Source organism: Lissotriton helveticus, chromosome 7, assembly GCF_964261635.1.
Source record: "Lissotriton helveticus chromosome 7, aLisHel1.1, whole genome shotgun sequence".
In the NCBI taxonomy this organism is placed as follows: Eukaryota; Metazoa; Chordata; class Amphibia; order Caudata; family Salamandridae; genus Lissotriton; species Lissotriton helveticus.
The window spans coordinates 498298497-498322927 of record NC_136068.1 but is presented as its reverse complement, the minus strand read 5'-3'; the positions used below and the strand labels follow the sequence as shown (position 1 = coordinate 498322927).

The following is a 24431-nucleotide window of genomic DNA, read 5'->3' as shown; positions in this document are numbered from 1 at the left end:
CGACCCTTCCTCGACACCCTCGAAAAAGGCTTTGGTCACACCTTCACCTTCGGGCCTAGGTGCACACCGAGAGACTGCTTTCCATGCCCGCCATCGGGCTCGGCAAAGAAGCCTACTAAGCCTTCAGGCGACTCGGGCTCGAGTCAGCCTACCCCCAGTACCGGCACACACCTTCCGGCACCGAAAAAGAAGCCATCCTCTTCCTCATCCACGCCGATCGCTGCTTCCACATCGAAGCACTCAGCGCCGAAGACTGGCACCGGCTCCTCGGCACCAAAAACACACTCGGAGCCTACCAAAAAACTGCCATCAAAGGGCCCCGACTCCCATGCCTCGGAGACGAAAAAGGCCTCGGAACCGAAAAAACAACACGTTCCACCAGCCAAAGACAATGCAAAAGGGCATGCTTCAAAACCAAAAGACGCTACCGGTTCAGTGCCGAAAAAACCTTTGGAACCAAAGACCTCGGCACCGAAGGATCTACCTTCCACAGAAGAACTATTTCAACCAGATCCTACCCAAAAAACTCTTGTGAAAGATCCCAAAACTGGTTGATCAAATCTTACTCTATGAAATGACCACTAGATGCACCTGCACCAGCTCCTCCTCCTAAGAAGAAGGACATTGCAAGCTCTCCATTAAGGATACCATCTCCTCCTCCTCCACCTCCTCCCCCACCACATCACTCTCCTACACCATCTTCTACTCCAATAGAAGATGATGACGACGGGGATAACACCTCTGATGAAACAGGGGGAGGTGCAGACAATGAACCACTAGACAATCCTAGTCCTCCTGGCACCGCTGAGCCTTGGGATGATTATAGCACCCAAGACGTCCCTAACATTCCACAAGATGACATATACCCCTCTATTACTTCCAATTGTGAAGGAGAAACCCTTTGTGAAAAGGGAAGGGGTTAAAGAAATAGACAAACAAAATACGAATTCCCTTTTCATGTAGTCTAGAGAAAGAGACTTTTGTCTCTGGGGAGTTATAGAAAGGTGCTTTGGGTGAGCCAACCACTGTAGCAAGGTTATAGAGGGATCAACAAATTTACAATCACATCAGTATGCATCAGTTCACAACCTTCTGTCACTATACAGTTAATAAATTTATAAACACTCTAATGTGAATTGTATAAAAAGTTTTTATTTATTTAATTATTTTTATATTCATCTCTGTTCGAACCGTTCAGGTGCATACAATTTATTCATAAAAAATAAGTTAAAAACAAATGATATCACGTTTTACAAAGTCAAAATATAGTTTAAAATTTTTTTGGCAAACAACAAAGTTTATCACACAAACAAAATGTCGACGCGGCGTTTCGGTGATTTTTATGTCGTCACCTTCTTCAGGACAATGTGTAAGTTAAAATGACTCCAATTACGTTGTTACTAGGTCTGGCGCTTTTTTAGAACATTGGCGATCTGTGACCTTTTCTGGATTATCTCAGTTTCTTACTGTAATGAGATTGTTCATGAGTGGAGTGGATCAGTGTTGGTATTCTTCTGTCCCTCCATTGATGTATGAAGTCAGGGTGCCTGTACTTCTTTGCAGGCAGGTCTTATGCAGAGGACGGTCTTTCTTATCTACGCCTGGTATTTCCCAAGGAATTTTGATTTCTGGTCTGAAAATATATCTTTTAAATCCAAGGAAACTCGCTCTTAATTTGTGGCGAGATTTCTCTTTGGGGCACAGGAGAGATTCTTTTTTCTTTGAATTGGTTTTCCTCCGCGCTTTCCGGGCGTCCTCCGTGACCGTCTTGCCGAAACTGCATAAGACCTGCCTGCAAAGAAGTACAGGCACCCTGACTTCATACATCAACGGAGGGACAGAAGAATACCAACACTGATCCACTCCACTCATGAACAATCTCATTACAGTAAGAAACTGAGATAATCCAGAAAAGGTCACAGATCGCCAATGTTCTAAAAAAGCGCCAGACCTAGTAACAACGTAATTGGAGTGATTTTAACTTACACATTGTCCTGAAGAAGGTGACGACATAAAAATCACCGAAACGCCGCGTCGACATTTTGTTTGTGTGATAAACTTTGTTGTTTGCCAAAAATTTTTTAAACTATATTTTGACTTTGTAAAACGTGATATCATTTGTTTTTAACTTATTTTTTATGAATAAATTGTATGCACCTGAACGGTTCGAACAGAGATGAATATAAAAATAATTAAATAAATAAAAACTTTTTATACAATTCACATTAGAGTGTTTATAAATTTATTAACTGTATAGTGACAGAAGGTTGTGAACTGATGCATACTGATGTGATTGTAAATTTGTTGATCCCTCTATAACCTTGCTACAGTGGTTGGCTCACCCAAAGCACCTTTCTATAACTCCCCAGAGACAAAAGTCTCTTTCTCTAGACTACATGAAAAGGGAATTCGTATTTTGTTTGTCTATATACCCCTCTATGCCTCCCCCTCCAGAGGACAATATGGGCTTTAACTAACTTGTCCATAGAGCTGACCAATACCATGGGGTTAACCTACACACAGACCCAGTGGAGGAAGATTTCTTCATGGATACTTTTGACACCACACAAAAGTCCACCTCAATTCTACCCATGCTTAAGAGCGTCATTAAGCATGCACCAGAGGTATTCAAAGATCCAGTCAGGGCTTGAGTCATCAACCCCCGAATTGAGAAAAAGTATAAGGCTGTCCCCACAGATCCAGCCTACATTAAAGGCCCGCACCACTAGACTCCCTTGTAGTCTCCAATGCGCAAAAAAGGGCCAATTCCCAAACATCAGGTTAGGCCCCCCACCAGATAAGGAGTCTAAACTCCTTGACGCCTCTGGCAAATGAACGGCGTCACAGGCGGCAAACATATGGCACATCGCCAATACTTAGGTACTATTAGCAAGGTACGATAGGGCACATTATGATGAGCTAGAATCCATTATGCAGCAACTCCCAGACAAATACAAAAATAGGGCCAATGAACTCATACGAGAAGGTAAAACTAACACCAATACCTCCATCCGTTGTTCCCTAGATGCAGCAGATACTGCTTCAAGAGCAAATAACACCAGTGTCCTTTTGCGGAGGCATGCCTGGCTACGTATTTCAGGTTTCAAACCTGAAGTCCAGAGTTCTATTCTAAATCAACCATTCGATGAGCAACACTTATTTGGCTCTAATGTCAACGTATCCCCTGAGAAAATGAAAAAGGATACCGACACAGCTAAATCTATGGGAGCCTTGCAGTCGCAAGCTCCCAGACGCTCCTTTCGTCGCTCATCTTACAGAGACAATACCAGAGGCTACTCCTCAGATAGCACCTCCACTAGAGGCTAACAAGGGTAACAATAACAAAGGCAGAGGCAAAACTAACAACTCCTGCTCTGCCTCCATCCCTACCCAATGACTTCCCTCCGCTTCCCCCACACCATTCCACTCCAGTTGGGGGAAGGCTGCAAGAATTCCTTCCTATCTGGACCAACATCACATCAGACAGGTGGGTGCAACAAATAATTCAATCAGGTTACTGTATCGAACTAACATCTACCCCCCAAACATACCACCCAAACAGCGTCCAATGTCAGAAAAACATTTGTTACTGCTAAAGCAGGAAGTAATATCCCTCTTACAAAAAAGTGCAATAGAACCAGTTCCACTGCACCAACAAAACAAGGGAGTTTACTTCCTGTACTTTCTTATTCCAAAGAAGGATGGCTCTCTAAGGCCTATTCTAGACCTCAGACCCCTAAATCAATACATACAATCGTACCACTTCCATATGGTCACATTCCAGCAGGTCCTTACACTTCTTTCACAAAATCACTTCCTTGCTACCATAGATCTCAAGGACGCCTTTTTCCACATTCCCATTCACACCGCTCACAGAAAGTATCTCAAATTTGTAGTGGATGGTCAGCACTACCAATTCAAAGTACTCCCATTCGGAGTCACAACAGCACCAAGAGTGTTTAACAAGTGCCTAGCGGTGGTAACAGCACACTTAAGAAGACAACACATTCACGTCTTCCCATATCTCGACGACTGGCTCATAAAAGCCAGCTCAAACAACCAGTGTGTACAACACACTCACACCACTATCCAACTACTCCATGACCTGGGGTTCACAGTAAACCATACCAAGTCCCATCTGCAACTGTCCCACGTACAACAATACCTCGTTGTCACAATAAATACCTCAACAGCGCTAGCGTATCCCTCTCCTGCCAGAATAGTAAACATGCAAGCTCTTCTAACAAAATTTCAACCAGAACACTCTTTTCCAGCTCAAGTGTTCATGCAACTCATAGGGATTATGGCCTCTTGCATATTCATAGTGCCTCATGCAGGACTCCAGATGCGTCCTCTTCAAGAGTGCTTAGCTGAGCAATGGAACCAGGCTCAAGGTCAATTAACAGATCTAGTGTTGGTAGATGGTCGTACTCACCGCTCTCTGCAATGGTGGAACACCAAAAACCTTTCAAAAGGGAGACCGTTCTTACAGCCAGTTTCTCAAATAGTCATGACAGCGGACGCATCGCTCTCCGGCCGGGGAGCTCACCTGCTGCAATACACCACGCAGGGCAGGTGGACACCACAACAAAAGTTACTCCACATCAACCACCTGGAGTTACTAGCCATATTCCTAGCCTTGAAAGCATTTCAAAAGCAAATATCAGGCAAGGCTGTCTTAGTCCGCACGGACAACATGACAGCCATGTACTATATACAAAAACAAGGCGGGACACACTTTCTTCCACTCTCTCAGCTAGCACAGAGCATATGGAGATGGGCTATAGCTCAGAACATTTTCCTCTTTGCCCAACATGTTCCAGGAGTAGAAAACACCAGGGCCGATCTGTTGAGCCACCAGACGCAACAGATCCACGAGTGGGAACTTCATCCACAAGTTCTTCAACCGTTCTTTCAGATGTGGAGGCAACCTCAGAAAGACCTCTTCGCCACCCATGAAAATGCCAAAGGCCCAAGCTTTGCCGCCAGATATCCACACCCACTGTCCAAAGGCAATGCGATATGGATGAACTGGTCAGGCAGATTTGCGTACGCTTTTCCACCTCTCCCACTCATTCTACTAGTGGGGCGCAAACTGCAGCAACATTCCCTGACTCTCATTTTTTTTTATCCAACTTGGGTCAGACAACCGTGGTACACCATGTGGCTGGAACTATAAATAGTACCGCATCAGAGGCTAAACCTATCTCCACGCCTCTTAACCCAGAACCATGGAGAAATCAGACACCCGGACCCAGCTCAGCTCAACCTTGCGATCTGGCTCCTGAAGTCCTAGGATTTGGTTATCTCAACCTTCCCCCTGACTGTATGAACGTTATCAAGGAAGCTAGATGTCCCACCACTAGAGCATGCTATGCAGCTAAGTGGAAACATTTTGTAATATATTGTCATAAAAACATCAATCCCCTAGATGTGTCTATTCAACACATTATAGGCTATTTACTACACCTCCAAAGAGGTAAGTTAGCCTACACGTCTATTAGACTGCATCTTGCTGCCATGGCAGCATATCTACAAAATAGACAGCATCTATCACTTTTCAAATTACCTGCCATTAAAGCATTTATGGAAGCTCTCAAAAGAATAATTCCTCCCAGAGCACCACCTTCACCTGTGTGGAATTTAAACATTGTTCTCACACGGCTCATGGGACCTCCATTTCAACCTTTACATAAATGTGAACTACAATTCTTAACATGAAAAGTTGCTTTCCTAGTAGCTATTACTTCTCTACGAAGAGTTAGTGAGTTGCAAGCACTAACCATTCAAGAACCTTTTCTGCAAATGCATCATAATAAGGTTGTTTTGCGAACTAATCCAAAATTCCTTCCTAAAGTCATTTCTCCCTTCCTCCTCCATCAATCTGTAGAGCTGCCTGTATTTTTCTCGCAGTATATTGAACAAGGGAACCCGTGTTAAATGGCTAAGGACCTCGGGTAATTCGTATTTTATCAAGAACATAGGTCCTGAGCTTAACAAATACTTCAGTGAAATGGCAAACATAGACTTAAATAAGAACTATGGCTTAGTTTCCAATGTCCAGCCGGACAAGGATTTATTTAAGGATTTTTTGAAAATAGACGAATACGTGAGACACAACATGAATCAACAAAACTGGGCACAAGCCTGTACCAAGTCAGGGAAGAAAATAGAAAGAATAAGGAAACATTTAAACAGGCAAAAGGGTTGGAGCAAATGGCGGCTTACAATACAATGCAATCTTGTGTAAGCGCGCACCGTTACTGCACTTAATATATACGTTAAAGACATGCAGTTCTGTTACAACAGTCGACGTGACGTTTCGATCCCTAGCTCCAATTGTTAACTGGGATCATCTTCAGGACTAATATTTATGCTATTGCCTGAGCTGTTGAAAGCCTGTGGGAATAAACAGGAGGAAAAGGGGGGAAAAGGTATCAAGCATTTGCAATAAGAATTGGACATGTCATCCATTTACACGTTGTTTCATCACACTTAGTGACATGGTGCTCCAGTGAACTGCAGGCAGTGATGGCTGTAAGATTGGTGACGATGTATCAAGTGATATGTGACAATGAGGATTTTGGGCAGACCGTGTGGGGTGGAGCGAATGGAGGTTTTGGGGTGGAAGTGCCAGGTGAGTGAATCACTCAGTGCGACCGAACAGTGTTCGCCGTGGTGACAAGAAGTGCGCTGCTAGCTTCGTGACTGGAGTGATGGCGATGCTAGACAGACCGGTAGGCGAGTGAGCTTCTGCTGGAAGCCTTAAATCTGCGGTACGGCAAGTGAGTGAACATGAAGACTATTAGCTCTGGTGAATCTCCTAACTGTCAGGGGTAGCATAAGGTGCTCGGCATGTTCCGTGACTGAAGTAGTTACGGTACTAACCAAGCCAGGTGGGCGGATGAGCTTCGGCGGGCGTCTGGAGTGGAAGCATTGACTGTAAGGTCAATCACCTATTGATGTTAAGGGGATGGTAAACCAGGCTGCGCACGTAAAGGCGTGCCGTAGACACAAGGGCAAAAAGGGGCATTTACCTTGATGTGTCTTCTGCAGCTTGCGGGACGGGACGGCAACTTTTAAATTCAAGGGGTCTCGTCCTTGGGCGTTTAGCCTGTGGAGTAAAGGCGGACAGCGAGAGACTGTCCTGGGTGGAATTCGAGTGGCTAGGGGGGGTATCTGGGGTCGTCGAATTACCTTGGACTTGTGTCTCAGGGTCAAGTAAAATGGTCGAGCCTGGGCAGTTTAGGGATGGCGGCTGTCAGGGTAAGCAGTCCGCTATCATCTTGTCCTGTTGAAACCAGAAATTAGAGGAAATCAGACACAGGACAAGGGGGAAAAAAGAACCGTTATAGCGGGACGGCGGGCCAAGGCCAGTTACCTTAATAGGGTTGTGTGCTTTGCTGAGTCCCGTCCTTCTCACTCGATGGTGGAAGAATAGGTGTACGGCGAGAATGCTCTTATGTCGGCGTTTGCCATGCCGACGGTGGAAATATAAATGGGACTAGTATCGATCGGTTGGCTGGCGTGTAGGCGCCATTTTGGAACGGTGAGGCGTCCACAGTGTGGGTGCCATTTTGAAGGAGTGAAAGGGAGTGAAGGGGTGAGGGGGCGGCAGACACTTTAGAGACGGAGTGAAAGAGTGTTCTAAGTGGATTTGTGAATACACAGTACGAGTACAATTTGTATGACAAATAAGTACAAAAACTTTGAACACATGCGATATGGTTTACATTGTCTTGCAAGATAAGTAGGGCAGTCCAGCACGATGGTAATACATTGTCTATAGCAATCCAGAAGTGTTTTTACAATTTCTGGGACCCAAGAGAAGCGACAGGCATTAGGGTGCATGGCCAGCTGGGTGTTTTGTCCTACAGCAGATTAGTCCAATCTTCAGATCTGTTTAGTCCGTTTTGGATGGAGTTGAACTGTATGATTGATTTAAGTTCCTCTTTGTTCTACAGTAATGTCATGTTGCCACCCCGCGGCGGTAGTTTTAGTACTTTAAGGACTGTCCATTTTAGATCGTCCTCATTGTGTCTCATAGCTGCATAATGTTCAACCAGCGGGGCGTTCAAGGTGCCACATCGAATGCGGCTCCTATGCTGTCCAATCCTGGTGCGAATCTTTTGTGTAGTCTGTCCTATGTATATTTTCGGACAAGGGCACTGAATCAGATATATCACATTTTGAGTATTGCAATTTGAGAAAGAATGGCTGTGGACAGTGATATTGTCAAATGTAAAGCTTTTACCTTCAATCGTCGAGTTACAGTTATTACATCCCCCACATTTTGAATGACCAACAATGGGGGACAGACCCCATACAACATCAAGGGTGGAAGCTGTGGGTGTGCAAGGTAAAGCTGCCCTAACAAGATGGTCTTTGAGGTTCTTGCTTTTTTTGAAAGCAAAGAGTGGTTTGTCAATATCAAGGATGCCTGAGTTGATAATTGGCCATTGTTTGAGTATTGTTTTCCTCAATTTGTGTGAAATGGGCGAGAATGTAGTCACACATGCAATACGTTTCAAGTCTTTTTTTGGTTTGGGGGTTAGCAGGATCTCTCTCGGGCAGTACCACGCTCGTTTTGAGGCATTCTTTATAATTTTTTGGGGGTAACCTCGTTCTTTTAGTTTAGAGGCTTGCACTGCTGCTTCCTGAAAATAGTCATTTTTGCATGAGCAGTTGCATCTTATTCTCAAAAATTGAGAATAGGGCAAAGAGTCACGTAAAGCTCTCGGGTGGTTACTACTGTATGCCAGCAGAGTGTTCTTCTCTGTTGGTTTGCGGTAAAGCCTCGTGAGCAGGTGACCGTCACAGTGAAAGATTGTAAGATCTAGAAAGGCCACAGAGTCATTGTCAGTAGTAATGGTAAATGCCAGACCCGAACAGTTGTTGTTCATCCAGTGCAAGAATTGGCGCAGGTAATTGACGTCCTGTTTCCAAATGATGAAAATATCATCAATATACCTGCGCCAAAAAACAATATTTGTGAAGAAAGGATTGGAAGGTGTAAGGATGACATTGGTCTCCAGCTGGTCCATGAAGAGCACAGCCAGATTGGGGGCAAAAATAGCCCCCATGGAAGTCCCTTTGATTTGCTCAAAAAAATCATTTTTGAACATAAAAAAATTCTGGTCAGTCATACCTCAAGAAGTTGGAGAATGAAGTTGGTTGGAACAGGGTGGGGTCGGGGTCTTGAGTCTAAGACTCGTTGGATCACTAATAGCGCTGATGTCTGTGGTATGTTCGTGTAGAGAGACTCTACGTCCATGGTACATAGAGTCTCTGAGGCTGGATTGAAAGGATGATGTTCAATCATATTGATCATATTCATTGAGTCCCTGAGCATTGGGTTTTTGGAACAAAGTCTTTGATGAAATAGTCTACGTATGAACCCAGGGGCTGGAGTATAGAGCCACATGCAGAGACTATAGGTCTGCCCGGTGGGTTCATTGCATTTTTGTGCACTTTGGGAAGTGTATTTATAACTGGGATGCGTGGGCTCTTTACATTAAGAAAATTAAATTCTTTTTTAGATAGAAAACCAGCTTCCAGTCCTTCATTAGTGATCTTGAGAATCATTGTTTGTATCTCTTTGGTAGGATTATGAGCTAGCCTTCTGTAGTGTTCTTTGTTATTCAGTTGGCGCTCTATCTCTGTGGTATAGGCTGTCTTCTCCTGGAGCACAATGCCACCACCCTTGTCTGCACTCTTGATTATCAAGGTGTCATGGGCTTTAAGTTGGTTGATTGCCTGCTTTTCTTTTAGTGTGATGTTATAAGGAATGAATTTCCTCGATGATAGCGGACTGCTTACCCTGACAGCCGCCATCCCTAAACTGCCCAGGCTCGACCATTTTACTTGACCCTGAGACATAAGTCCAAGGTAATTCGACGACCCCAGATACCCCCCCCTAGCCACTCGAATTCCACCCAGGACAGTCTCTCACTGTCCGCCTTTACTCCACAGGCTAAACGCCCAAGGACGAGACCCCTTGAATTTAAAAGTTGGGTCCCGGAAATTGTAAAACCACTTCTGGATTGCTATAGACAATCTATTACCATCGTGCTGGACTGCCCTACTTATCTTGCAAGACAATGTAAACCATACCGCATGTGTTCAAAGTTTTTGTACTTATTTGTCATACAAATTGTACTCGTACTGTGTATTCACAAATCCACTTAGAACACTCTTTCACTCCGTCTCTAAAGTGTCTGCCGCCCCCTCACCCCTTCACTCCCTTTCACCCCTTCAAAATGGCGCCAACCGATCGATACTAGTCCCATTTCTATTTCCACCGTCCGCATGGCAAACGCCGACATAAGAGCATTCTCGCCGTGCACCTATTCTTCCACCATCGAGTGAGAAGGACGGGACTCAGCAAAGCACACAACCCTATTAAGGTAACTGGCCTTGGCCCGCCGTCCCGCTATAACGGTTCTTTTTTCCCCCTTGTCCTGTGTCTGATTTCCTCTAATTCCTGGTTTCAACAGGACAAGATGATAGCGGACTGCTTACCCTGACAGCCGCCATCCCTAAACTGCCCAGGCTCGACCATTTTACTTGACCCTGAGACACAAGTCCAAGGTAATTCGACGACCCCAGATACCCCCCCTAGCCACTCGAATTCCACCCAGGACAGTCTCGCACTGTCCGCCTTTACTCCACAGGCTAAACGCCCAAGGACGAGACCCCTTGAATTTAAAAGTTGCCGTCCCGTCCTGCAAGCTGCAGAAGACACATCAAGGTAAATGCCCCTTTTTGCCCTTGTGTCTACGGCACGCCTTTACGTGCGCAGCCTGGTTTACCATCCCCTTAATATCAACAGGTGATTGACCTTACAGTCAATGCTTCCACTCCAGACGCCCGCCGAAGCTCATCCGCCCACCGGGCTTGGTTAGTACCGTAACTACTTCAGTCACAGAACTTGCGGAGCACCTTACGCTACCCCTGACAGTTAGGAGATTCACCAGAGCTAATAGTCTTCATGTTTACTCACTTGCCGTACCGCAGATTTAAGGCTTCCAGCAGAAGCTCACTCGCCTACCGGTCTGTCTAGCATCGCCATCACTCCAGTCACGAAGCTAGCAGCGCACTTCTTGTCACCACGGCGAACACTGTTCGGTCGCACTGAGTGATTCACTCACCTGGCACTTCCACCCCAAAACCTCCATTCGCTCCACCCCACACGGTCTGCCCAAAATCCTCATTGTCACATATCACTTGATACATCGCCACCAATCCTACAGCCATCACTGCCTGCAGTTCACTGGAGCACCATGTCACTAAGTGTGATGAAACAACGTGTAAATGGATGACATGTCCAATTCTTATTGGAAGTGCTTGATACCTTTTTCCCCCTTTTCCTCCTGTTTATTCCCACAGCAACAGCTCAGGCAATAGCATAAATATTAGTCCTGAAGATGATCCCAGTTAACAATTGGAGCTAGTGATCGAAACGTCACGTCGACTGTTGTAACAGAACTGCATGTCTTTAATGTATATATTAAGTGCAGTAACTGTTTGTGCGCGCTTACACAAGATTGCATTGTATTGTAAGCCGCCATTTGCTCCAACCCTTTTGCCTGTTTAAATTTTTCCTTATTCTTTCTATTTTCTTCCCTGACTTGGTACAGGCTTGTGCCCAGTTTTGTTGATTCATGTTGTGTCTCACGTATTTGTCTATTTTCAATAAATCCTTGTCCGGCTGGACATTGGAAACTAAGCCATAGTTCCTATTTAAGTCTATGTTTGCCATTTCACTGAAGTATTTGTTAAGCACAGGACCTGTATTTTTCTCGCAGCCACAAACAGTTGCAAAAAGAGCTCTTCATACTTAGAAGTCAAAAGAGCATTGCTTTACTACATTGAAAGAAAACAACCCTTTTGTAAAACCAAACAACTTTTCGTGTCTTTCTCACCACCACACAAAGGCAACCCCATATCAAAATCCGGAATAGCTAATTGGATTGTCAAATGCATACAAATTTGCTACCACAAAGCTAAACGTACGTTATCTGTTCCTCCTAAATCCTACTTTACAAGAAAGATAGGGGCTTCAATGGCATTTTTAGGGAACATTCCCCTAGATGATATCTGTAAAGCAGCTACATGGTCTACACCGCACACATCCACAAAACACTTTTGTGTAGATGTGCAAACTAAACAACAAGCTACTGTGGGCCAGGCTGTACTCAAAACACTATTTCAAACTACTGCAACAGATACTGGTGAACGCTGCTAGGAATGGGTACTGCTATACAATCTATGCATAGTGTGTAATCTGCAGCTCTAATGCCTTGAACTGAAAATGCTACTTACCAGTATGTATCTGTTCTTGGCATGTTGAGCTGAAGAGTTACACACGGCCACCCGTCTCCCCGGCTACCTTTATCAGTTCCAGTATTATCTTAATTAGATACAGCTTACATGAGCATTCTTCCTGTTTCTTACAAAGCTCCATCATTTCCCTGCTGGCGAAAAACAATCTAAGGATGGAGCCGATGCCCATGCGCAATGTGATCCAAAGGGCGTGTCACCTATCTCGTGACTTCCAAAGACTTTTCAGGACAAAAACAGGTGCAAACATCCGGGCCCAACACTAGATGGGGATCTATGCATAGTGTGTAACTCTGCAGCTCTACATGCCAAGAACAGATGCATACTGGTAAGTAGCATTTTCCTTCCTACATATTGGAACCCTCCAGCCATGACTTTGGCTGTGCAGTCTCGGGGCAATCATGGGGCTTCTTCGTTCAATGAGGTAAATGAGGGGTTTATCGCAATTGGTGGTATAACTCATAGTAGCGGTGGTACAGAGTAACGATGTGCATTGTTAGGGTAGGAACTGGGTCAGATATATACAGCAGGGTGTCATACGCGTAAAGGGAAATCCTGTCCTCCCAGTCCTCCTTTTATTTTAGTCATCGGATCAGGTGGTCCTGCCTGATACAAGCCGATTGCGGCTCCAGAACTAGAGAAAATATGAGTGGGGGGAGTGGACAAACCTATTGTGAGCCACACCGCAAATGAAATGCTGAGGATGTACCACCGTTAACAATCACCTGGGCCAGAGGAGCAGTGTATAAAAGACGTACCCACGCCAGGAAGAACCGGCCAAAGTCCAGCTTGTCCAAGGCCTTGATCATGTATGGCCACTCAATGGTGTTGAAGGCCATACAAGCGTCAAGCATCTTCACAGAGACTCTTGGCATGTCCCAAAATTCCGTATAGGCGGCTCAGTTTAGGTATGGTGTTGGGCCCAGGAATAAAGCTAGATTAATCGGTTGGATTAATGACTATCACCTGGAGCAGACTGGTGGCCAGTAGTTATGCTAATATTTTTACTTAAACGTTAATAGCGAGATTGGCCTGTATGAAGCACAATCTTCAGGAGGTGTTCTCTCTAAAATATCATTGTTAAACACAGATTGGCTGTAGGGAAATAGATTCTAATCTCTTATACAGAAGAACAATCTAATACAATAAACAAGATTCAGAAATTCAACTGGTTTTGTGTGCGTATTGCAGATTTTAAGAAAAACATGGAGACAAACAAGTTTGGTTGGGCAGCATGCACAACAAATACAGCAAAATACAAAGCCAATATATACTGGTAAAAACCATATGGTTTAGGAACATGTCTAAAACAATTCTTGGTAAAGAATTTGTGATATTAACAAAAGAAGACAAAGTGGGAGAAAGCTTGAACTGAAGCCTTGTAACAAGGCAGATCAGGGCTGACGCAAAATTATTTTGGCCAGTGGAAAACATAGCTGGGATCTTGTAGTCCCCAGCTGAAATGTTGATAAAAGCAGTCTTTTCCACTGGTTCTTAACCCAAGTCAAATGCCTTCAAGGTTATTAGCAGTTTGGACAATAGCATAATCCCGCATCAATGGTTTCCTAATTTCTTCCTTTTGCCTGGAAGTGTTACAAAATGACATGTATATTTTTTTGTCCAAATTATGACTGCCTTCACTAGAGAATGAGGGGTCACAAACAGATCAGGGCTGCCTATGGCTTTGGTAGTAAACTCAGTATAGTTATGCCATGCAATCCTGTGACCCTTATCACATGCCAGACATTCCGAAATAATGGCTTGATTAAGGGTAGCATGTTTATTCACCCAAATTGAGACCCAGAGCAGCAATGGTGCAAGCTTAAGGTGATCTACCACAGTGATATGCCCAATCCTCGTGCAAGCAAAATGAGGTGAGGATAATAGTACCCAAAGTAATTGCCTACGAAATCGGTTGTCCTTGGTTTTCAGGTTGAAAACATCATAATAACCCCAAATCCCAGCCCAATAGGTAACAAAAAGAAGGTAGGCATTTCCATTCATAAACTACTGCGAGGGACCGAATAGGTTTGTTACCCACCCTCATAGCAAATTCAAATGTGAGTCAAAAATTATCCCCAGATAACGGAAATTGTTTACCTCCTTAGTCTCTCCCCTTGATGTCAATAGGGCATATCTTGCTTGATTTTGTATCACACACCAATTAATACTTTTTTTTATTTTTTATGTCTGTCTCTAAATCAAAATTATCAATGAACGGTGCAAAGTTTTGAATTAAGGTCCTCAGGCCAATAGGGGTATGTGAGAGCAAGACAGCATTGTCAGCGTAAAGTAATTCCAGGGCTGCAGTTAAGCTTATTTTTGGCATATCCTTTCCTGTGGATTGCAAGCAAGCATTCAACTGCCAAGACGCACTCTTGGTGTACACCTTTTGCAAGGTCAGAGGCATCGCTACATTCAGCACAATGGCAATAGCTTACAGAAGCAGTCATCCCACAATCAAAGGCCCTAAGAAAGTTGTTGTCATTTATTTTTGTGCTTGGGTATTTTATAAACAGTGCACCTCAGCCTTAAGGAATCGCTATTTACCACCAACTCCAAGTTGGTGGTAAGTAGCGATCTCCTGTCAAAAAGCACTTTTTAGGTCTCGCCTTTTCCATTCCGCAGGAATGGATTGGAGAGAATTCTAGTGGTCAAAATACTCGTCAATCTATGGCTTTTTCGGTGCGGTTTTCTTCGAGTTCACGTGGCCACAGGCACGCGCTTTTGGGCCATAAACTTTTTTTTCACGAGCTTTTGTTGTTTTTCATTGGCTTTTCACTTTGTCCACGCCTCATTGAAGCTGCTCCCTCCGCCCACCTTCTCTCTGTCCTGCGCGTGCCTCTTGCTTATCTCACCGTAGCACGACAACATTCAGACGTGCACTCTTTCCAAGCATACCCCCCCTGCCTTTAACTCGCGGAAACACGCACACTAAACACAAACAGCCCACAGACTCTCTCCCATTCACGCACGGCAACACGCACATGTCAACAACATTCTGACGTGCACTCTTTCCAAGCATACCCCCCCTGCCTTTAACTCGCGGAAACACGCACACTAAACACAAACAGCTTACAGACTCTCTCCCATTCACGCACGGCAACACGCACACGTCGACAACATTCAGACGTGGTCGACAACATTCAGACGTGCACTCTTTTCAAGCATACCCCCCCTGCCTTTAACTCGCGGTAACACGCAGACGTGAACTCTTTCCAAGCATACCCCCCCTGCCTTTAACTCGCGGAAACATGCTTACTAAACACAAACAGCCCACAGACTCTCTCCAATTCACGCACGGCAATACGCACACGTCGACAACATTCAGACGTGCACTCTTTCCAGGACAGCTGGCACTCTCCTAGATGTCCATGCTCTACAAATCGGGACACTAACAATAAATGTATTTTTGGTCAGAGGAGTTAAAACACCCTTTTGTGTCTGCAAATAAATCATCATTTTGGGACAGAAATAACAAGGAACACCAATCCATACAGTTATTCAAGGACAGAGGTCTGAGGATAACTAGCACCAAGACAGGTAATAGACTGTGACCGGCACAACTGCAAAAATTATTCACGCACGGCAACACGCACATGTCGACAACATTCAGACGTGCACTCTTTCCAAGCATACCCCCCCGCCTTTAACTCGCGGAAACATGCACACTAAACACAAACAGCCCACAGACTCTCTCCCATTCACGCACGGCAACACGCACACGTCGACAACATTCAGATGTGCACTCTTTCCAAGCATACCCCCCCGCCTTTAACTCGCGGAAACACGCACACTAAACACAAACAGCCCACAGACTCTCTCCCATTCACGCACGGCAACACGCACACGTCGACAACATTCAGACGTGCACTCTTTCCAAGCATACCCCCCCTGCTTTTCACTCGCAGAAACACGCACACCAAACACAAACAGCCTACAGACTCTCTCCCATTCACGCACGGCAACACGCACACCAAACACAAACAGCCCACAGGGAGCATAAGACCAGCACACGTGGTAGTAATGAAAACTATACAGAGTCCAGCCGCTGCGCACCAAATTCGATCTTTTGGGACTCACATGTAGCTTACGTTACGAGCAAGATGGCTATCGGCGTTCATCCAGCCTATCAGTGCCATGCATCGAAAGCCCCCGTGTCCCTATTACCCAGAATCCCTGCACCATAGAAAGACACAGGACAGCTGGCACTCTCCTAGATGTCCATGCTCTACAAATCGGGACACTAACGATAAATGTATTTTTGGTCAGAGGAGTTAAAACACCCTTTTGTGTCTGCAAATAAATCATCATTTTGGGACAGAAATAACAAGGAACACCAATCCATGCAGTTATTCAAGGACAGAGGTCTGAGGATAACTAGCACCAAGACAGGTAATAGACTGTGACCGGCACAACTGCAAAAATTATTCACGCACGGCAACACGCACACGTCAACAACATTCAGACGTGCACTCTTTCCAAGCATACCCCCCCTGCCTTTAACTCGCGGAAACACGCACACTAAACACAAACAGCCCACAGACTCTCTCCCATTCACGCACGGCAACACGCACACGTCGACAACATTCAGACGTGCACTCTTTCCAAGCATACCCCCCCTTCCTTTAACTCGCGGAAACACGCACACTAAACACAAACAGCCCACAGACTCTCTCCCATTCACGCACGGCAACGCGCACACGTTGACAACATTCAGACGTGCACTCTTTCCAAGCATACCCCCCCCTGCTTTTCACTCACGGAAACACACACACCAAACACAAACAGCCTACAGACTCTCTCCCATTCACGCACGGCAACACGCACACCAAACACAAACAGCCCACAGGGAGCATAAGACCAGCACACGTGGTAGTAATGAAAACTATACAGAGTCCAGCCGCTGCGCACCAAATTCGATCTTTTGGGACTCACATGTAGCTTACGTTACGAGCAAGATGGCTACCGGCGTTCATCCAGCCTATCAGTGCCACGAATCGAAAGCCCCCGTGTCCCTATTACCCAGAAGCCCTGCACCATAGAGAGACACAGGACAGCTGGCACTCTCCTAGATGTCCATGTTCTACAAATCGGGACACTAACGATAAATGTATTTTTGGTCAGAGGAGTTAAAACACCCTTTTGTGTCTGCAAATAAATCATCATTTTGGGACAGAAATAACTAGGAACACCAATCCATGCAGTCATTCAAGGACAGAGGTCTGAGGATAACTAGCACCAAGACAGGTAATAGACTGTGACCGGCACAACTGCAAAAATTATTCACGCACGGCAACACGCACACGTCGACAACATTCAGACATGCACTCTTTCCAAGCATACCCCCCTGCCTTTAACTCGCGGAAACACGCACACTAAACACAAACAGCCCACAGACTCTCTCCCATTCACGCACGGCAACACGCACACGTCAACAACATTCAGACGTGCACTCTTTCCAAGCATACCCCCCCTGCTTTTCACTCGCGGAAACATGCACACCAAACACAAACAGCCTACAGACTCTCTCCCATTCACGCACGGCAACACGCACACCAAACACAAACAGCCCACATGGAGCATAAGACCAGCACATGTGGTAGTAATGAAAACTATACAGAGTCCAGCCGCTGCGCACCAAATTCGATCTTTTGGGACTCACATGTAGCTTACGTTACGAGCAAGATGGCTACCGGCGTTCATCCAGCCTATCAGTGCCACGCATCAAAGCCCCAGTGTCCCTATTACCCAGAAGCCCTGCACCATAGAGAGACACAGGACAGCTGGCACTCTCCTAGATGTCCATGCTCTACAAATCGGGACACTAACGATAAATGTATTTTTGGTCAGAGGAGTTAAAACACCCTTTTGTGTCTGCAAATAAATCATCATTTTGGGACAGAAATAACAAGGAACAGCAATCCATGCAGTTATTCAAGGACAGAGGTCTGAGGATAACTAGCACCAAGACAGGTAATAGACTGTGACCGGCACAACTGCACAAATTATTCACGCACGGCAATACGCACACGTCGACAACATTCAGACGTGCACTCTTTCCAAGCATACCCCCCTGCTTTTAACTCGCGGAAACACGCACACTAAACACAAACAGCTCACAGACTCTCTCCCATTCACGCACGGCAACAAGCATACGTCGACAACATTCAGACGTGCACTCTTTCCAAGCATACCCCCCCTGCCTTTAACTCGCGGAAACACGCACACTAAACACAAACAGCTCACAGACTCTCTCCCATTCACGCACGGCAACACGCACACGTCGACAACATTCAGACGTGCACTCTTTCCAAGCATACCCCCCCCCTGCCTTTAACTTGTGGAAACACGCACACTAAACACAAACAGCCCACAGACGCTCTCCCATTCACGCACGGCAACACGCACACGTCGACAACATTCAGACGTGCTCTCTGTCCAAGTATACCCCCCCTGCTTTTCACACGCGGAAACACGCACACAAAACACAAACAGCCTACAGACTCTCTCCCATTCACGCACGGCAACACGCACACCAAACACAAACAGCCCACAGGGAGCATAAGACCAGCACACGTGGTAGTAATGAAAACTATACAGAGTCCAGCCGCTGTGCACCAAATTCGAACTTTTGGGACTCACATGTAGCTTACGTTACGAGCAAGATGGCTACCGGCGTTCATCCAGCCTATCGGTGCCACGCATCGAAAGCCCCCGTGTCCCTATTACCCAGAAGCCCTGCACCATAGAGAGACACAGGACAGCTGGCACTCTCCTAGATGTCCATGCTCTACAAATCGGGACACTAACGATAAATGTATATTTGGTCAGATGAGTTAAAACACCCTTTTGTGTCTGCAAATAAATCATCATTTTGGGACAGAAATAACAAGGAACACCAATCCATGCAGTTATTCAAGGACAGAGGTCTGAGGATAACTAGCACCAGGACAGGTAATAGACTGTGACCGGCACAACTGCAAAAATTATTCACGCACGGCAACACGCACACGTCGACAACATTCAGACGTGCACTCTTTCCAAGCATACCCCCCCTGCCTTTAACTCGCGGAAACACGCACACTAAACACAAACAGCCCACAGACTCTCTCTCTCCCATACACGCACGGCAACACGCACACGTCGACAACATTCAGACGTGCACTCTTTCCAAGCATACCCCCCCTGCCTTTTACTCGCGGAAACACGCACACCAAACACAAACAGCCCATAGACTCTCTCTCTCCCATTCACGCACGGCAACACGCACACGTCGACAACATTCCGACGTGCACTCTTTCCAAGCATACCCCCCCTGCCTTTCACTTGCGGAAACACGCACACCAAACACAAACAGCCCACAGACTCTCTCCCATTCACGCACGGCAACAAGCACACCAAACACAAACAGCCCACAGACTCTCTCCCATTCACGCAAGGCAACACGTACACCAAACACAAACAGCCCACAGACTCTCTCCCATTCACGCAAGGCAACACGTACACCAAACACAAACAGCCCACAGACTCTCTCCCACCCCCCCCTCCCAGACTCTCTCCTATTCACGCACGGCAACACGCACACCATAGCTTCTCTCTCATTCATTCATCTGCACGTTCCTGCCTTTCACTCGCGGAAACACGCACACCAAACTCAAACAGCCCACAGACTCTCTCTCCCACCCCCCCACACTGCCAGTCTCTCTCCCATTCACGCACGGCAACACGCACACCACATTTATATTAGTAAGATATATACATCTAAGTCACGTAAATACAAAACATGTGGCATTACAAATGCTAGAAGTGTCACATTTGCTAAAGTTAAAAGTATTGGCATTGTAAATCACAAAACATAAATATAAAATGTCATTTACAAAACCAATAGCTCCAACTTTCCTTCTGCGAGACCTATTGGCAACGCCAGTGCTTGTTTGCTTTTTGAAGTGTGCCCTTAGGGCATGCATGTGTGCCACATGTGCACACATGCACATTTCAGGGGTGCAACAGGGTGTCCTTTGGACACCCTGGCATCCTTGAAATATCTCCCGGTATTACCGATTCGGTAATACCAAATCGGTAATACAGAATGTCTTCACATTCGTTCCTATGGGCTTCCAAGCTCATAGGAATGAATGGGTAGGTATTCGTTATTACCGAATCTCAATTACCGATTCGGTAAAAACGAATATTAAAATTCTGTATTTTTTACCGAATTCTTACCTACATCTGAAATACCGATTCCTAAATACCGAATCGGTAAATTTCGGTATTTAGGAATCGGTATTTCCCAGTTACCTACATCTAGCCCTTAAGTTTTTTGTGTAGTGCCATGGCGTTAATGTCTTGGTTAAGTCAATTCTGAAAAACCAAGTCCTCAATGCCTTTGAAATCCTCCCTGCAAATTTGTGCTGTTAGTGCTTCAGGAGTCTATCTGAAGAGATTTATCTTGGTTAGGTAAGTGAAGTCTTTCGTCATAAGCCATATCTGGAAACCCGTCAGCTTAAGATCCATGGCTTCAGTGCCTTCATGAAGTCCTTCCTGAAGAAGGTCGGTGGTACAGTGCAATGGCTAGGTTTTTTCTTTTTTAGCTATTTCTTAACTGCTCTAGGATGCCCTTTCCCCAGATCCATGGTTTCAGTGCTTTAGGAAAGTACTTCGTGAAGCATCATGTCTTAATATCCTTTGTTGCCTCTGTCCATACCTGCTAAGTCTGAGGAAGCTATTGGTTATATCCAATACTTAATTTGAGCCGGTGGTTGTTGGGGGGGGGGGCGTGGGTGGCAGTGCCACTGATTTCCCCACATTAGACGTTTCATGAGAGCAAGAGCAGGAAAAGTATACGAAGAGTGCAAAAGGAGAAAGGTAAAACAAATGTTCCCAAATCAGTAAATCAGGAACCTGCAAGAGTGAAATGAAAGGGCAGTGAATGTCTTGTGGTTGATTAGAGTCATGAGTTGGATTGAAGACTACATGGCCTTGGTATTTGGTACTGACATTTAATAACTCCGGCCTTAGGCTTCTGAGCAGAGCTTTGTCACCAGTACTCATTCTTTCACAAATTAAGCACTGGTTATATCCTTCAAAACTGCCATTTCTTCTGTACCCTGGTTACAAGTGGTGTGCTTAGTGCTTTGAGAGGCCCCTCATGGAGGGTCATGTAATTGCTTTGGTTACATTTTATTTAAGAGCCAATCGTGGAATTCAAGGGCTTTGACATGGTTCATGTCCGAACTTGTATTCTGAACCATTAAAATTGCAAAGTAAGCTAAAAAAAAATCTGAATAAAAACTGCATTACACAGCTTCTACATGAGCAGTGATTCTGTGGTAATATTTTTTGTTTGGAGCTGCAGGGAACCTCAGTAGATGATTATGAGGATCAATGACCTACATCATGCAGAGATCTCAATTTCTTTGTGTTTCTCTCTTCTAGCCGGTTTCTCTCGAGTGGATGTCTGCTTGGACTCTGTAACAGCCCACCAAGATCTGCGCCTGTCCGACAATGGGAAGACCGTGACAAACAAATTTGCCAAGCAGCAAGCTGCAGACAGAAATGCTAAGGGTGCTACTCCATGTGTCTTGGGAAAAGATGGCTTTACACAGGGCAGGCACTACTGGGAGGTGAACGTGCAGACCACTGGCGGCAGAGGGTGGGCTATAGGGATTGCCAGAGAGTCAGTCAAGTGCACCAAAGAGATCAAACTCCAGCCACAAGAAGGGATCTGGGCCATAGGCATGGTCCTAACTGAGTACCAGGCTTTTGAAAACCCACTGACACGCCTGAAGCCGGATCCAGCCCCACAGAGAATTCGAGTTTACCTGGAGCATGAAGGGCAGCTGTCTTTCTACAATGCTGTCAACATGTGCCACATCTTCACCTTCCTTCCCTCATTTAAGGAGAAGGTCTATCCTTTCTTCTTGACTCTGGATTCCCAGACACGTATTTCACTCTGAAAGACTTCTTTCTGAACGGGTTGGACAGGTCCAAGACATAATAGCCATCCCCATCCTCAATTCATTTGCATTGTTTACTGACCCACATCCATGTTCCAGATGCTCCTCACACCGATCATCTCACACTACCTAAGCATGTAGCCAAAGCTACACACACAGCCACCAATATTTTAACATGTTGAGGTGGGCACAAACTGTTAGAAAGCCTTCTATACCTTTCATTTTATGTGAAATAAAAGGTGTTTCTGAATTAAAACTGAACAGCTTGAGGCTGAGGATAAGGCAGACTGAAGGTGAACAGGGTGTGTCCTCCTGTAGCGAGGAAGCGATGGACAACTGAAGAACAAGGAACCCCTTTTATCTTCTGCTCGCCAGGCGGCCTGCTTCTTAAAGAAGCATAAAGGTGTTGAGTAAGAAAATTAGAGAAAGTGTTGCTTTTCTATGGAAACAAATATGCAGTATGCTTGAAAGCCACATCTTATCTCAATATTGGGACCAAAGTATTAACTTAAAAAAGAAAAACAGGCAGAACAACTAGTTTGCTCAGTAAAACTGCTGTTTTAAATGTACCCACCAAGCTTTAAAGTACCACTTTGAGTACATGATTAGCTCACATATCTTTTTACAATCCTATATATGGAATACCAATTTTATTTGTTAATTTTATAACGGTCTCATAGCCACGAGACTGCTTCAAAGAACTGATAAAAACATTACTCAATTGCCACAGTGGAGCAACAATAAGGACATTTGATTAAATAAGTCTGAAACTAACTTAATGAATTCTTTGTATAATGCTTAATAGCAGAACAAGGAATAGTTTCTTAAACTAATCTGATCGAGGTATATGAGCTGTAGATCATATGCTTTAGCATAGATCGCCATCAGGTGTTGGGCCTGGATGTTTGCACTTTGTGTTTCTTTGAAGAAGTCTTTGTAGTCACGAGGTAGGTAACTCTTCCTTTGAGTGATAGTGCGCATGGGCATCAACTCCATCCCTAGCTAGTTTTTTTTGCCATCGGGTTCGGATGTGTATTTCTGCGCTCCGGTTCGGTATCGTTTTCAAACCCCTTCGACGCGCAATCCTCTACCCTCGATGGTATTGTCTTTCGTTCGCGGTTTCCCATTCGGCGCGCATCATGTAAATTGTGAAAACCTTTGATTGGGAACTTCGAGGTGGGCCGTCGGGCCTACCCGTGCCAACCACGCCAGCAGTCCATGGAACGGACTACATTCAAGCTATGTCCCAGGTGTCGTGCTAAGTTTCCACGCACAGACTTGCACGAGGTTTGCAACCTCTGCTTATCCCCGGAAGACAACGAGATGGATTGTGAACCATTCGAGATCATCAGGCTCAACGCTACGAGATGCAACGCGGCAGCGGCTCGGTACCGGACATCTTCGGCGAAGATTTAGATCAACGTCCAGAAGCAGAGGAAGAAGAACCGGTCTCCGTGTCCAAAGCCGACTCCGACATGGAGAAAGACTTGAACGTCACTCCGGGTTAAAGTACCATGAGTACAGATCCCCATGTGCTCACGCAACCAAAATCTAAGGCTCCGGTATCACCCTCACCCTCGAGCTCGGTCGACACCAAGAAAAGAAAGATACTCCTTCCAAGGAGCCTCCATCTGAAGACACAGTTTTGGATCCAAAACAAAATAGGCTTAGTATTGACCCTCAAACTGGACACCTTCTGACCACTCTTCCTACAAAACGGAAGCTGGATCTCTCAGAGGAATCTCCTATACCTCTGAAGTAAAAGGACATGGGTACTAACCCTTCTCCCCCTTACATACTTCCCTCTCCTACTTTTAATCACAATTGTTTGATTACACCATCAAATTTAACCCCACCTCCTCTTTCACCTGACACACAGGATAAAGATCATGGGGATGAGGATGTAGATCAGTATATACACCACAAGACATACCACAGGACACAGATGCCTGGGAAGATTATAATAAGGATCCAGCTCAAAATAACGACCCTGACCTGTATCCCTCCAGACCCTCCCCTCCTGATGACAATATTGGCTTTGCATAGCTTATCAATAAGGCTGCTCAATATCACGGGGTTGAGCTACATGCAGACCCTCTAGAAGAGGATTTCTTTGTGGAGATATTTATG

At 45.3% G+C, this 24431-nt stretch overlaps 1 protein-coding gene across 1 annotated transcript in view; it reads left to right on the top strand.

The window, feature by feature from the left end:
• Window positions 1–23907, top strand: part of LOC144768676 (butyrophilin subfamily 2 member A2-like) — a 341821-nt gene extending 317914 nt beyond the window's left edge. Inside the window, exon 10 of the mRNA XM_078652503.1 lies at window positions 21781–23907. Coding sequence (XP_078508629.1) covers window positions 21781–22301 — 521 coding nt within the window. The 3' untranslated portion in view covers window positions 22302–23907. The remainder of the gene's footprint in view (window positions 1–21780) is intronic.
• The last annotated feature ends 524 nt before the right edge of the window (window positions 23908–24431 follow it).